Source organism: Saccopteryx leptura, chromosome 2 (assembly GCF_036850995.1).
Source record: "Saccopteryx leptura isolate mSacLep1 chromosome 2, mSacLep1_pri_phased_curated, whole genome shotgun sequence".
Taxonomy (NCBI): Eukaryota; Metazoa; Chordata; class Mammalia; order Chiroptera; family Emballonuridae; genus Saccopteryx; species Saccopteryx leptura.
In genome coordinates this window covers 250,761,738-250,774,699 of record NC_089504.1, presented here as the reverse complement: position 1 = coordinate 250,774,699, position 12,962 = coordinate 250,761,738, and the positions used below count along the sequence as shown (strand labels likewise).

At 54.9% G+C, this 12,962-nt stretch overlaps 1 protein-coding gene across 3 annotated transcripts in view; it reads right to left on the bottom strand.

Annotated features, from left to right (window-relative positions):
- ADGRD1 (adhesion G protein-coupled receptor D1) overlaps positions 1 to 12,962 on the bottom strand; it is a 92,428-nt gene that overhangs the window by 46,442 nt on the left and 33,024 nt on the right. For all 3 annotated transcript variants that reach the window (XM_066371210.1, XM_066371211.1, XM_066371212.1), the window contains 4 exons: positions 11,978 to 12,095; positions 10,915 to 11,025; positions 9,461 to 9,536; positions 6,098 to 6,239 (listed from right to left, as the gene is read on the bottom strand). In XM_066371210.1, the coding sequence (XP_066227307.1) occupies positions 6,098 to 6,239; positions 9,461 to 9,536; positions 10,915 to 11,025; positions 11,978 to 12,095 (447 nt within the window). The remainder of the gene's footprint in view (positions 1 to 6,097; positions 6,240 to 9,460; positions 9,537 to 10,914; positions 11,026 to 11,977; positions 12,096 to 12,962) is intronic.

Here is a 12,962-nt window from a genome sequence, read left to right as displayed (position 1 = left end):
GAACCAAGCTGGGGGCCGGGAGGCGGATGCCAGGGCTCGTCAGGGGGGTTGTGGCAACAGGAAAACAAGTAAATAGAAGGAAGGAGCAAAGCCCAGAACGAGGGCCCACGGAACAGACGGGCTCGCTTTATAGCTTGGCTGTAGTGAGTCACCTGATTTATGACACAGGGAGGCTTATCTGTTCAGCATCGAGGGAGATTAGATGTCCACAGGGGAAAAATAAATAAAGCCTGGTGCCCACTTCAGGGCACACACAGAGACGACGAGGGGAGGACCACAGGTCACGTGGACAGAAAAATGGCACAGGAGATCATGTCTTTGGCCTCTGGTCAGGCGAGACCCTCGACTGGGACACGAAAACCACCAGGCACCAGAAAGGGCTTGACGCATTGGACTGCATTGACATTCAAAACTACGGCTCATCAGGAGATACTCTGAGATGAAAAAGGTAAGATCCAGTCAAAAAAAGACATTTGCAATTCATGCATCCAACAAACAGCTCACATCCAAAATGCAGTATATTAAGAACTCCTAAAAAAGTATCAATAAAAGAATAATCAGACACCCTCGTAGAAAAAATGGACCAAAGACTTGAACAGGCTGGATGGAAAGGGAGACAGATGTCCAATATGGGGTTAGAAGGGAGTCCGACTTCCTTGGTCATTGGGGAAAAAGTGAATAAAGAAACAAGTGTAGCTACCAGAGCGGCTAACCTGCAGATGTGAGGCGACTCCACGTGTGGGTGGCTGGGATTCTCATCCATGACAGGGGGATGTAAACTGGAGTCCATGTGGGGAAACCGGTTGGCATGACCTATTCAGGTTGAGTAGGCGTGTACCCAGCGGCCTCACAACTCCTCCCCTGGGTTTACAGCAAAGACAAGCATGTGTGTGTGTCTGTCACCATGGGGCACATGTGTGTCCAAGTACTGTCTGTCACTGCCAGACTGACCACTGGGTAGCATCCACGTTCAGCTCCTTTTCTGGGGGTGGCTTCCTGGGTGTGTTCGCTTGGTAGAAATGCCGTCCTGCACATGTGTGTGTGAGCTTTCCTATAGGCAGGTTGCAGTCCAGTAACACAGAGGGGTCAGACGTTTGGTCTAACGTTTTCATTCTGTGGTTCTACCCGCTCCCTTGGCAAGGAGATGCCTACACATCCAAAATGCACTTGAAAAGGAGAAGAGTAACGTGTACGCTGGCCTTGATGTGAGCAATCTCAGTTCTCAGTATGTCCTGAAGAGACGACCAAACGGTACACAGAAGCCTCGTCACAGTGTTGTTTGTAGGAACAAAAATGAGAAGCAGACAGCTGTCACATGGAAGGAGGAGGATGGGACGCGTGTGCAGCCAGTGAAGTGATCACACACCGCAGTTACTGGACAGAGGCACAGGTGGATGAGAGCTGCAAACAGCATAGTCAGCAGTGCCCCGTGGACATGAAACTGCGCAGCACGCGTGTGCCCCAGGGGTCCCAGTGGAAGCTCATCTGAACACTTGTACCCGTGATCTCTGCACAGCGGGGCTTCAAGTGACGTTGAGCAACACAGGGTGTGTGCATGTAGGTATTTTTGTGTGTGTGCATGCATTTATACATGTTTGTATGTGTATGTGCATACATATGTGTGCGCACATTCACACATGCATGCATCTGCACATCTGTGTGCATGTGTGTGCGTGTTTTTTCAGTGACCATGTGTGACCATCATGGTTTGCAGGAGTGTGCAGAGTAGGACTATTTGGGTCCCTAGTGTACCAAGAATGACAAGAAGAAAACAAAACCTTTCCTCATTCATAGCAAATCCTAGAGACACCCCCGCTGCCTTCCACAACCTGCCGGGAGGGTTCACCCTTAGAGTGACATCAGCCCACCCGCCTTCACCTCTCTTACATCGGGTTCTGAGTGTTATATAATTTGAGGAGCATAGGAAAGGGATGTCTCTAATGGTCCAAACCTGGGGACAACCGAGGAATGGGTGGGTTGTGGGATCGTCCCTCACTGGGTGGTGACACAGCAGCGACAAGGACCAGCTATGGCAGCAGCATGCACCGTGAGTCTCAACAGTTCGCGCCACATGGTCTGGGGCCATGCACGGCAGTCACAGCTGGGAGGCGGCACTCCTGGCGTCGGAGGTGTAGAGGCCAGGCAGGCCGCCCACACCTCTGGTGCTCAGGACAGCGCATTCAGGAGCCCGATGGGGATGAGCTTCACCTGCACTGCCAGCGAGCAAAGGAACCAGGGCCAGTTCTCGGTAGACCGTGCTTGACCGACAAGTACACGGCGGAGGCCACGACGTGCCTGCGTGTGTCCGAGGCGACCTGACACCAGGGGGCTGAGGGGCCCCTCCCCATGTTTCTCCCCTCAGCCCCGTGCTGGCGAGACCGTGCACCCGTCTCTATTCTGAGCTCCTGCTCACTGCCCCCCACCCCACAGCACACTGGTCTCCCCTCGGACAGATGTTTCCCACTGGACAAATCATTGCAACTCAAAAACGCGGGCTTCCAAAAACCTTCCTCAGAAATGTAAAAGCAACCTTCAAAGGAAAACCCCAAAACCCTGGAGAGCGCTTGGCTTCACAGGCCTCAATTACTGTCCTCTCTGGTATGATAAACACCCCCCCGCCCCCCGCCTCCCTGCGGGACACAGGCCTCACTCAGAAACTCTCTGTGTCAGAAATAACTGCGGCAACCGGCCATGAAACCAGGGCTGCATTGCAACCCGCCCTTTCTTTTTCTCCCATTTCCAAACTGGCACCTACATGACCTCGCGGAGACTAAAACACAGACTTCCACAAATGCCCCACGAGGGCAGCCAGGCCCACAGAGCCCCGAGTCCAGCAGTGGCCGGGAAGCTGGGAGCGTTTTGGGAAGACTGGCCTCCCCATCCCCAGCGCTCACACTGGTCTCTGGACCCGGCAAGATGCTCTGGTAACAAAAGTGGCCAGGACTCCGTGAAGGATGATATCACAGAGCCCCTGCCCAGAGCCTTCCTGGACAAGAGAGGCCTCCCCCCAACATGTTCTCCTAGCTCTCACGTCCATAAGGCTGAATGTTGAATGTCCTTCAAGGAAAAAGTCATGCTTCCAAAAAAACACAGAACTCGCTGTTTCATCTGACGCCACCTTGCTACCTCGCCTGAAGCCCAGTGGCTTTCAGGACCATTGGAAACCACCCCCCACCCTGCCTCCCTGCAGCCCTGGTCCAGGTCACACAGGCTAGCAGAGCTGTTCGCACCTGCCCCTACTCCTGCCCGGCCTCAGTGTGGGGCAGAAATACACCGTCATCCCAGGGCAGCTAATTCTAGGCTCTGCAGCTCCCAAAACTGGATTGTGACCACTGTAACAAGATTTTTAATCTATAAGATCCATTCTATATTATCTGTGGTCGACTCAAAATGCTGTGTGTCCAGACATGATTAAACACACACCCTCCCTCACCTAAGGGTCACAGGAGAGCTCACGGGGTGGGAGCCTGCCTGGAAGGTTTGTTTCCCAGTTACCTCCCATGCACAGACTGGTGCTCGGCCACTCTGTAAGGTAAATGACTGTCACTCCTATGCCATCCGTCTGCAACCCATGTAAGATAATAGCGAAGATAAACTATAGCTGAGAAATTAAAAATTTTAAAAATATCAATGTTAGGGTACAAGGGGTGAATGGTATAGGGGAACTCTGTCCTGTTTGGCAACATTTTAAGTTTAAAATTATTTCAAATAAAAAGCCAAAAAAGAAAGAAAGAAAAAAAGAGGCTATAAACTGGTGAGCATGCTGGCTGACTTTAACCCACAGATGTATTCTGGCGGACGACGTTAAAAGCAAATTTGAGTGAGCTGCCAACAGCACACATCCAAAGATATCATTTGAAATCCAGATTTATGGCTTCGCTGCAAACCTCAGAAGCTGTGGCAACGCCCCGAGGAGCCGCCCACATGCTCTGGGTTGCAGGACCGCAGGCACCCTTGTCGGATGCACGTTCCCACGCTCACAGCACTGGCTGGCCCCGCCAAGCCCCCACGAAAGGGCTGCAGAGGCAGCAGACCCAGGCCCGCGGCCCAGAGCTCCCCAGGATGGGCCCGGCTGCCCTCAGACCTTGTCCGTGCATGCTGCCCATGTCTTTCAGACTTGGGTGAAAGTCAGCTCCAGAATGCATCTGTGCCTCTGGGTCACATGGTCCCCTCCGCCTCTGCACTAGGGCCGCATCAGCCTCACGCACAAAGCACACCCCGGTCCCAGGTCTTTCACAACAGCCTCCTCTGCTGCTAGACACGCTGCATCTCAGGCCTGCAGTCTCTCACATCCACATGACAAAATCCCAATGCTAGGTGCACTAAAAATGCCTCCGCTTCCGGCCACCAGGGCGCAGGGTGTAGTGAGGCTCAACCAGCCAAGTGCACCCTTCTGTGTTTGCACTATTCAAGTGGTGTCAGGGGAGTTTCTTCCCTGGAGCATGGTCTTCATAGGAAGAGTCATATAAATACACAGATGACACCACGGCCCCAGGGCAGGGCACTCAAGATGCTGCAGCTCAGCCTCTTCTCTGTACCAGGGCTCACCGCAGCACCGGGCGGGAAGGACAAAAAGTAGCACTGGGTCCAGGCAGCTTTGACACGGGCCACCGCATGGTGACCTCGAGGACATGACCTTCAGTGAAATACACCGGTCACAAAAGGATGAATGCTGTGTGATTCCACTTGTATGAGGTCCCCAGACACGTTGAATTCATGGAGAGGGTGGGGGTCAGGGGCTTGGGGACAGGGCAGGGGGGCATTAGTGTATAATAGGGATTGAGCTTCAGTTTGGAAAATGACAAAGTCATCTGGAGGAGATGGTGGTGGCGGCCACACAACACTGTGAATGCAAAATGCCACTGACCCGTGCACTAAACGTGGTTAAATGGTACATTTTGTTATGTATATTTTATGGCAACTTTTTAAAAATTTAAATGCTTTATGATTTTCAGAGAGGGAATTGGGGGGTGTTAGAGCATGCTTGGGGCAGGACTGTTGGCAAGGGGACAGGGGGATCTGTGGGCAGAGGACCAATCTGTGGAGAGGGCTCGGCGCCTGAGGGAGGGCAGGTCCTTGAAGAAAGGTGAGCTCTGCGCAGGATGAGGAAGTGCCCTTTCCTGAGAAAGGAAGGGATGAGGAAGGTCTGTGGGAAACCTGAGACCCTGATGATGAAATGTCAGTGGAGGAGTCACTGTCTGGGGTGCCAACCACATGGGGACTCACAAACACAGCCGGCTGGCTGGAGCTGGCATCTCAGGGTGCTCGGAAAGGGGTACAGGTGGTGGAGAGGGGCGCAGGGCAGGGGAACACAAAGCTGCCTCACTCAGCAGTCGGCGAGGTGGCTGTCCCCTTTGAGGAGGGACGTAAAGACATGTGGACAGACCACAGAGGTGACAAACACAGTGGCAGCCCATAGTAGGTCTTCGGTCAGTGCTGGGAGAACGATGGGACAGAATGGAATGACACAGAAAATCCTGGCAGGAGACACCTCCCACATGACATCAAATGACCACGGGTCTATTGCGTCCCCCTGATATATTCCTGGAAAAACCATGCCCTTCGGGGGTTGAATCCACTCTACCTCAAGACGAAATCTTGGCAGGAGAACAGCTGTCCCTTTTCTAAAGGGTGGTGGCCCGTCTGTGACCCCAGCCTGTTTGTAGCGCTTGCCTCATTAACAAAGACAAAGTGAGCATGGGGAACCACAGTGAGGGAACCACAGCTCATCACTCAGAACAGGAAGCTGGAAAGACAACCACTCCCTTCGTCCCACTAATGGCCGGCATCCCGGTAAGCGAGAACTGCCCGCCAATCCCTCGCCTCCAACAGGACATTTGCTATAAATCAGAACACCCACCCACACACATTGGAGAAGCTGCGTCTTGCCTCAGAGCCCTTTGAACATCTAAGCTGCATGCCTCTCCTACTGCACGGTCCCTCAAACGGGAGCTCCAGCGACAGACAACACCCATGGGGCTGGCATCACCGATCTCCTCATAGATCCTTTACACAAAATCATAGAGACAACTGCATATTCCTCCATGCAAAAAGCAAATCAAAGGACAGAGATGAGGGCGAAGCCTCCCAAGCTCACCAATTTGTGCTGGAGACGAATGGTGATGAGCGGAGAGCCTGACAGATTCTGGGAGAGCACGGGCAACGGGGCGACCTCCAGGGAAATGAGGTAGCTGGCCGCCGACAGCGGGCAGTTCTTGTAAGTCGCTGCCTCGGCAACCCTGGGAAATAAACGGAAAGTCATTACCTAGAAGAAAGGGAGGGCATGCAGCGAAGAGCCCAAAATATTGGGGACTGGTGTCTTTTTTTTTTTTTTTTTTTGGCGGGTGGGACTTTGACTTCCATCGGTCAGTACCCGCTGCTCCCTTTCAGGCTGGGTGAGTCTTATGTTCAGTATTCGAAGCCGGCAGCTTGAATTCCATCGCTCAGACCTGTTCCCTTTAAGGTTCGATGCCATTACCACTGGGGGGATGGGCCCTGACCTCACGGAGTTTCTAATCTAGGAGAAGCCCCAGAGAGGTGGCCCAGGGACACAAAGGTCCAAACGATGGGCTGGAATGTCAGCCATCCACTGTCATGCAGTGTGAACATGGGCATGTGACATGCTCTGTCTGAACTTCAGTCTCCCTAGTGACCACGTGGTGTGATGGACAGCACTGCGGGGCACCTGCTGTCTTGATGCCCGGTATCTGCCTTTCTGATGGAGGACACTCCATTTCCTTCTGGCCCAGGGGCTCCGCTGTTGACGCCAAGGCACAGATGGAGAACGCTCAGTCAGAGAGGATCACTTCTCTGTGCTACCCGTCAGCCCTGAGGGATGGGGTCCTGGATCACAGTCACAAGTATTGGGAGTGGAGAGCTGAGACGGAGCCAAAGGATATCACCAGCAGGCCGGACCAAGCTGCTCCTACATCTAGGAAACGCATGTGTCATCCAGTGTACACAATCCAATGAACTCTGCTGTTGCTTTAAAATGGTCTCCTGGCTCCATTCTGAGGAAACAGCCATCCCAGTTCTATGGCTGGCCCAGCATGAGCGTCAGGGAAAGGTGAGCAGTCTATCACTGTGGGGACCAGGGGACAGCAAACCTGGAAGGACCCTCTGCACCCAGGTGGCCCAGTGGGAACCAGCTAAGTCCACCACCACCCAGAAGCTGTGGATGGTCTGATGCTGGTCCCAGGCAGTTGTCACTTGAACCTGGGGCTTGGCACATGGATAAAAAGCTTGTCCTGGCCCTGACTTCACTCTTCATGCATTAAACTCACATGCTGACTTAGATGTGCCCCGCCTGGGGATTTCAAGGACGTTAAGATTCCACCACCTCCTTTCACTCTCATGAGAAACCCTCAGTGCATGAAGATTATATGGTGTAATGTGGAAGGAAGTCAGCCGTGTGGGTGAGCGGGGACACCGGAGAGCCGTCCTGAGCTTCTATGACTCTACTTCCAATCAACCGTGGGATTTGAAAATTATCCCAAAGGCAGAGTGATGAGAACGGACAGCCACCCCCTTGAGGCGATGGGAGTCAGCGCTTACACATCACAGTCAAGGGCGCCGAGATTTATTTAAACAATTAACTCTCTGAGTGCCCGCAGTGACCCTCAGAAATCGTCCCCCCTGATCCGGCAGAAGAACACAGGCTCGGGGGCTGCCTGGTGTCTGCCCAAGGTCCACATGCGGTCGGGGCACCACTGGGCTGGAGCGGGAAGTCTGGAGTCAGGCTGGGACCTCAGCTCTGCCTCTGCTCCCCCTCCCGTCCTGCTTACACCCCAGCAGAGACTGCCATGAACCAGGGAGCGCCTGTTCAAGCCATGTGGTGGCTGTTGTCGAGGATCGTGCGACACCTTCGCATGAAGTGCTGACTTCAGAGCTTCACCGAGCTGCACATTCAACCCGTGAAAAATGTGTTCTTGTCATTGAAAAGTAATTGCTTTGACTTCAGAAAAACCAGTCAGGACTTGGATTTGCCGCTGGCAGAGTTCACACGGTCTCCTGGTGGGGTGCTAGGGGTAGAGAGGTACCTGGCTGAGCAGGTGACAGTGCCCCCAACTGCAGGGGAGAAATGGGAGTTGACCATGGGGACCCAGGTCACGATGGCTAGGGTCCTGAGGCTTCCAGGGGTCCTGCTTCTGGCACTGAGGGCAGTGAGGACAGCGGGGTGGGGGGCTGACACCCTTGGCACAGAGGAACCAGCAGCCCGTCTGCAAGTTTCACAGGAAGCCAAGAGCAAGGCCAGGGTGAAGTGCATGAGGCTCACACTCAGATGTGTGGCTGTCTCCACACACCTTTCTGCCCTGCTCTGGCCATGGGCCAGGGGGAGTGTGGACAACCGTGACCAGACCATCCAAACACCAGCTGCAGAAACACATCCCTTGGCTCACATCAGGCTGGCACAGGCCCTGGGATCTGTCTCTGTCCCAGGGACCCCACGAAAGGCAAGGAGTGGGTCCTGCCTAGTGATATTCCTGCCCCCCAATCTCTCCTTGGGGGAACCAGCCCTTCCCTAAGGGTTGAATAGGGCTAACCCACCTCCAAGCTCCAGGGGTCGTGTGAGAATTAACTAACCAATGAAAGAACAGGATCCTAGCCCCATGATTGGGGTGCCAGGATGAGCACATGACCCAAATGGACCAATCATAGCCTTCCTGGGTCTCCACAAGGGGTCATATGAGCATAACTGACCAATGAAAGAGCAGGATCTTCTAGGCCCCCTCCCCATGTGGTTGGGGAGGGTGTGCCAAGCTAGACACATAACCCAAATGGACCAATCACAGCTCTCCCTGGGTCTCCACAGGAGTTTCAGGGAAAAGGGTCCTCTCCTGAGATCTCTGAACCCAAACCCCTCTGGGCCTGGAGCTACCCGAGCCAAACACGCCCCCATGGAGGGGCTTTCCGGGAAATGAGCCAACTGGGAGACAGAGAGACCAGGCCTAGAAGCGTGCTCTGGGTTCCTGGGTCCAGCCTGAGATCCACCTGCCCCTGTCCTTCTGGGCCCAGGAGCCCTCAGTGACCTCACCTTCTGCTTAAGCTCATGTGTCCCCATAGTCCTGACTGGTGCAGGCATGTGCTGCTGGCCTCTCATTCTGCAGACATGAAAACTGAGGCTCAGGGTGATTAAGGCACGTGTCCACAGTCACACAGTTGCAGGTGGGGTCAATATGGCAACCAGCCCGTGTTCCTGACCTCCACACTCTCAGCCTGCCCCCAGGGCATGCAAACCCCTAAGCAGAGCTCCTGCGTCTTCTAAGGGTTGTGCATTTCTTCGCTCTAACAGCAAAGCACCAGATGTCAGCATCATGAGAACTCTGCACAATGTCGTACACACCTGTGATGGTAGGAGCTGGGCATGTCACAGTGTCAGCCACCCATAAACAAGTGCGCACACCTGTACACACACACACATACAGAGTTTCCTTTGTGCTATGTGACCCCTGAGACTCACTTGGTGTCTTCTGGCCGGATGTTGTTCAGGTAATAGTGCATCGTGTGGTAGAGCAGGCCCACGATGGTGGTCCAGACTAGTGGGAAAGCAGAAGGACGGAGACCTTTGTCAACCTTCCAAGTGACAAGCAGGAGAAGCACAAAGCCTCTAGCCAGATTCCTTCACCCCACAGTGTGGACCCTCACACCCAAGAACCAGGGGAGAAGAAATTGAGGGACCTCCTGAGACTCTGACCCTTCAACTGTAACAGTGACTCCCTGCTCCCTCCCTGTGACAGCTCCAGACGTGCAGACACAGCAGCTCCCAGGATGCCAGGCACATCAGGACGCTGCTGAGCCCCGAAGGCTGAGGCTCCGTGAGCCATGCACGGCAGTGCCAGCCTGCGGCTCTGTGGTGTGGGCACAGTGTGTTTGCCGTCTGCACACAGGATATTTGTACCCTGACTGGAGCGGTTGATCACCCAACCATCCTCCGTGCCTGCGGCGGGCCCACCTCTCTGACACAACCATCTTGGAACAGGACTCCTTACTTTCTATTGTTTCCCTCCACTAGCTTAGGGAGGACTTTCTCACTTCTTCAGGGATATTCATGGAGAATGTTAAAGTCTCAGGAATGTAGTTAACAATCACATACCATGTGCTCCATATGGGTATGAGGGCTTTGCTTGTTTAATTCTCACAATATGATTGGGCAGGTACCAATGTTGTCCCCATTTTACAGGTAAGGAGACTGAGGCATGGGCAGACTCATAACTTGCCCAAGGCCGCATGGCCAGTGAGTGTCTGAACCCAGATTCGAGCCTGGATCGCAGGCCGGACTTGCACCGTGTCTCTAAGGCAGAACCCTGAACTGCATGTCCTCTGGCCAGTGTCAGGAGCTGAGAATCCACAACTTTCCCTGGCTTCCAAATCCCCTGGGATGGATGGACACACATGTTCACTTTTCAAGGGATCAGAGGGGACAATGGTCATTGCACTAAAACTGGCCAGAGCCACCTGGGCCCCAGATGGAGCTCCCGGAGTCAGAGACAGTCCTCAGGGTCCCCTTGGCTGCTTGTCTGACCTGCAGCGGAGTAGAACCCAGGGCCCCTGAGCTGACACTCCAGCTTGAGGCCACCCTGGGTGGAGGGGAGATGGCATATCCATTCATATTCAGCCAACAGGGCTATGCGGATGTTTGAGGACATACAGTGTCCTCCCTGGTGGACTGGAGTCACCCCGGAGAGCCTGAGTGAGACACAGGTTCCCAGCCCACACCCGGTTCCTTCCTGTGCACCAGGCTGGGTGGAGTGGGCCTGGAGTCCACTTATGAGCGAGCGAGTTGCTCCCGCAGGAACAGGTGAGGCCTGTGGGCAGCACCTCAGCCAGGTGCCCGGTCACGGCCCTCCAGGGGCCAATGGCTCTCAGGGAAGACCACAGTGCATCCCCCTCTGCAGAGGGCCCAGGGGCACCCACCTTGGCTGCGGAAGGCCTCATGGGGGATCTTGATGTAGTTCTGGCCCTGGGCCGGGAAGCGGTAGAAGGAGGAGTTCATGGTCTTGGGCAGGAGCTTGGCCACAGAGAACTCTGAGGGGAGGCAGGAGAGAGGACCAGTCAGACCTCCAGGCAGGGTCGGGGTGAAACCCCACGCTCCCCAGGCAGGGTAGTTACCTTTGGAAAACAAGGGCCTGAAATAATGAGTCTGGGGAAGTGACTGTAGTCGCAAGGCTCATGTGTCCACTCCGCCACACCCGGTGTGGGACTCTGGGCCCAAGGGGACTCTTCCCTCCCTAGGCAGCCCTTTGGCTCTGGGAGCCTCAACACCGAACATGTCCGATCGTGCAGTAGACCCCATGTGCTGAGGGGGCTGCTGCTCCCCAAGCTCCAAGGGACACAGAAAATGGAAACAACGGGCCCGTCTTTAGACATCAGGCCAACGTCGTCGCATGGAGGTAGCTGTCATGGCCAACGCGCTCCTGTGACACCATCCCGTGTGCATGAACGGCTCTCAGAGTGAAAAGTTAACAGGACCACATCCCAGACAGACTTAAAACAGAAGGGCCTGAGGTCTACTGGGATGGACTGTGGGACAATGACCGTGGGAAGGCAGCTTCGGGCCAAGCTTCCAGCTCTAGCTCTGGGGCACTTGGCTTTGCACCTCACATCCCCCAGACAGACAGAGGAGTCGCTGCCGCCCGACTTCTGCTCAGAACTGGATGACGGTCGCACAACAGGCCCTTGGCCCCCGAGTCACCATCAAACACTCGCGAGGTCCTGTATGCTCTCTCGTCACACTGAACACACTGCCCTGGTCTCGCTCTGTCTCCCCAACATGCAATTTCACACAATACAACGGAGTTCAGGGAGACAGAACAGGTTATCCATGGAGTGCGAGGCTGTGTATGTGTGTGTGTGTGTGTGCATGTGTGTGTGCGTGTATGTGGTGGAACCAAGGTTCAATGGGGCACAGTCACCAGGGAGGCCACCCCTCCCTCCTCTCTACCCACCCACTTGTCCCTTCTGCCGACCCACCAAGCACCTGCCACAGAGGAGGAGCCCACGATGGCGACCTGCGGCTTGCTGGCTTCCAGATTGGAGGAGATATGGCTCATGACGACATCCACGGTCTCTATCAAGCCCAGCAACACGGACTTGTTCTGGAAGTGACACAGGGAGAGCTGTGACATGACCCTTTTGCTCAGAATTGCGGGACCAGTGCACCAGACATGCAGAGTCAAGCCCGCCCTTGGTCTGTGGACATTGGTCCAAAGGAAAAAGGACACCCAGTGTGTGGTGAGTCATTGCGGGTTGGGCTCTGTCCTCACAACCACCAGGTGAGGAGGAGTCATGAGTCCCACCCCTCCCCCCTTGCACAGGTACAGAGGTGACTGCTGAGGTCACACAGCCTGCCAAGCCCTCAGAATGTGGGCCCTGCTCATACACGCTTCTGTGCCCAGACACACGCCCGGTCTCAGCTCCACTCTGAACTCACCAAGGGACCTCGGCATGTCTCTGACCTACCTCTATCCCAGGCCATCCCACCCACGAGGAGGGGACTAATCACTGCCATGTCTCCCCCCTAGCATGAGGACACCAACAGTTTTATCCTATTCTCTGCGAAGTGGCGAGATGTTCCAGAGGGGCCAGCACCCCAAATCATCCCTGCTTTTTTCTCTCTTAGTCACCCCCATCTCTGCAGCCTGCTCAGCACCTAGGTGTTCACTCTGGGCTGACAGTCCGTCGTCGGACACATGCCAACCCGGGAGAGGGACGTACGTGGCTTGCATCCCCCTGCTACCCTTCTCTCCTCCCAGCTTTTCTGACAGAGCATTGTCTGCAGCTAAGCATCCTTGTCACGGTCCCACAGACATGCCCGCGAGACCCTGACGGTCTGGGACCAGACCACGGAGGCCGACTTAAGACATTTCACTTCTGGCCACAGCCTGACTGCAGTCAGCCGGGACAGGTGAGCACGTGGAAGTCTGTTTCCGGCACGCAGCTCAGCCCGGCCGGGTGGCAGCTGA